The sequence below is a fragment of the Zea mays genome, chromosome 5, assembly GCF_902167145.1.
Source record: "Zea mays cultivar B73 chromosome 5, Zm-B73-REFERENCE-NAM-5.0, whole genome shotgun sequence".
In the NCBI taxonomy this organism is placed as follows: domain Eukaryota; kingdom Viridiplantae; phylum Streptophyta; class Magnoliopsida; order Poales; family Poaceae; genus Zea; species Zea mays.
Window position 1 is genome coordinate 213,008,904 of NC_050100.1, and position 2,386 is coordinate 213,011,289.

Genomic DNA, 2,386 nt, shown 5'->3' on the forward strand with positions numbered 1-2,386 from the left:
TAAAATTAAAGGTTTGCTGCACATATATACATGATGGCTAGTTACAAGATGCATGCAGTTTACATATTGTTTTCTATTTGGTGTCTGTTCCCGAACTGTTTTGGCTTAAACCAGACGGTGCGACGACACCCCTGTAGAAATGCACAGCAGGGTTTCGTCTTAACCCCTCCGGATTCACGGATGCCGAAATGATTGAGAGAAACACAAAGTGATGTGTAGAACCAACTAACTAAATGTCTAAAGGAGCTTCGACAAATTCTGAGTCCGTGATTTCATGCCGATCGAGCAGGTCAACGACCTCGACACTCACGGGGACACGGGCGCGGCCTGACCCCGATCGGCACGCCGCACGGGGACTGCGCCGCGACACGGGCGACTTCGATCGGCAAGCTAGGTGACGGCGCACGGGGCGGCAATGGTAGCTCCTCGCCTCCTCCTCCTGCAGCGGCAGCTGGTCGCTTGACGAATCGGCCCTTCATCCGCGGCCGCTTCTCCGCGTTGAGCTTCCGGACCTCGTACCTTATCTTCTTGGCGAACAGCCTCGTCCGCCGCTTCTCCCGGTACCGTGTTACCCGCGCCTCTCGCCCGCCGCCCATCCCCAGCCGTGGAGTCACCGCCGCCTCCCCACCCAACCGTCCTCCTCCCGCCATCCAGCCCTGCACGCAAACCTGGCACATGAACCCGATTGTACTTTGCAAGTCGAAGCATAATTAAGCACGCGTCGACAGCGCTCGCAATCGATCGGTCGAGGAGGAGGAGCAGCGTGAATTTGGAAATAAACGTACCGTGAGGTGGGCGTGGGGCCAGAAATCGTCGAGCTGGACGCTTGGCCGTTGGCCATCGGTCCACGGCGAGCTTCCCCAGCTCTCGATGATGGCCTCGTAGTTGAGGCTGAGATCCAGGCTCCTCTTCAAGAATTGCGTACCCGCGGCGGCGGCGGCAGCGTTGCTCGCCGACGCCTTCTGTTCGAAACTGTCCTCATCCTCGTTATCCATCATCACCGTGGGCGAGCAGCAGTTGAAGTCTGTGTCCAGCACCTCAGCAGCAGCTGACGACGCCTCTGGCTTCATCTCCGTAGGGCCAAACCCGGGAGCGCCCTCGCCGCGGGAGCGGGAGCTTACGATGCCGTTGGGCTCCATCTTTATCCGGCCGACGTCTTCCGCCTGCTGCGCCATTAGCCCTAGGCTCTCCATGTAGAACGATCTATCCAGCTCGTTGCCGTCGTCCAGGCCCTGGCCAAGAAGGGCTTCCATGTCTGCGGCGAACTCTCTGAGCTCGGCGTCCGTGGGGCCGAAGCCGGCAAAGCTGTCCGGGAGCTGCTGCACGGGCGATTCCGCGACCACGACCGGTGGTGCCTTTGTGTTGTTCTCCACGGCGCCGTCGACGTCATCCCTGCAGCAGGATGAGGCCGTCGGGTCATCGACCGGAGGCGGTGGCGAGCAGAGCTCGGCCAGGGCGCGGTCAAAGGTCGGCACGCAGTACAGCAGCTGCCCCTCCTCCTCTTCCTCCTCCTCCTCGGCCTTCCGCTCCTCCGACGATTCGATGGGGGACACCTCAGGCACGACGACGAGCTTCCTCGACAGGAGCTCCCCGACGCTCTTGACGTGCGGCCTCCGAGTGCGCGCCTTGCGCTTGGACCACGCCGGCGCGACCTGCTGCTGGCGCTTCTTCCACGTCGCCGTCGCCACGCCGGCCTCGAGCGTCGTCGAGTGCGGGTCCGTCGGGCGCAGGCGCAGGCGCTCGTGCCGCCTGGCGAGCGGGTTCGCCGAGTGCACCGAGGCGTCGCAGCCCTGGCACAGGAAGGCGTCGTCGGCAGCGCAGTACCACCGCGCGCGCCGCCTCAGGCAGCTGTCGCAGGCGCGCGCGGCCTTGCCGCCTACGGCGCCCGCGGCGTGCTTGGAGCTGCTCATGTGCCGCCGACAAAGCTAGAGATCCCGTGAAACTTGCACAAAGCTAGATGCGCGCGCTCCAGCGCCCGCCGATCGAGCGGGTGACAGGATCGTCAGGATGTAGCTGGCCGCTAACGTGACAAAATCGCGAGAAAATATCACGTCTGGATTAGGGCCCAGCATGGCTCTTTTTCGGGGACCTCGGCCGCGATGCCAAGTGCCCAAGTGTACTTTCCACAATTAGTGTAGACGTGGGACCCCACCTGCAGGCCTTATCTGGGAGGCGATTGGCCCGCTGGCAATACCCCATCCGGTTCCTCGATATGCGATTGGCTGCGCCTGGATTTTCAGTTGGGGCCAAGGCATGGTTTCGAGACACGTTGGAGGAGCATTTGGGATCCGGGGGACCAGAAGAAGAGCCCCCACACCCCCTAATGAAAAGTCGTTTGCTGTACCGATCAGCTGCTGTTTCGTCCTACACAATATTCCAAGTCTCC

At 61.9% G+C, this 2,386-nt stretch overlaps 1 protein-coding gene across 1 annotated transcript; it reads right to left on the reverse strand.

The window, feature by feature from the left end:
- LOC103627680 (zinc finger protein CONSTANS-LIKE 16) lies at positions 1-2,183 on the reverse strand. The gene is made up of 2 exons (XM_008647973.3): positions 786-2,183; positions 1-656 (listed from the first exon to the last, which is right to left on the reverse strand). The coding sequence occupies exons 1-2, from the start codon at positions 1,908-1,910 to the stop codon at positions 291-293; spliced, it is 1,491 nt and encodes a 496-aa protein (XP_008646195.1). The 5' UTR covers positions 1,911-2,183; the 3' UTR covers positions 1-290.
- Between the last annotated feature and the right edge of the window lie 203 nt (positions 2,184-2,386).

Excerpts from the sequence above, each read along its gene's own strand:
- LOC103627680 (XM_008647973.3), bottom strand. The coding sequence starts at position 1,910 with ATGAGCAGCTCCAAGCACGCCGCGGGCGCCGTAGGCGGCAAGGCCGCG. Across the intron at positions 657-785 it reads GGCCCCACGCCCACCTCACG|GGCTGGATGGCGGGAGGAGG; the intron begins GTACGTTTATTT and ends GTTTGCGTGCAG.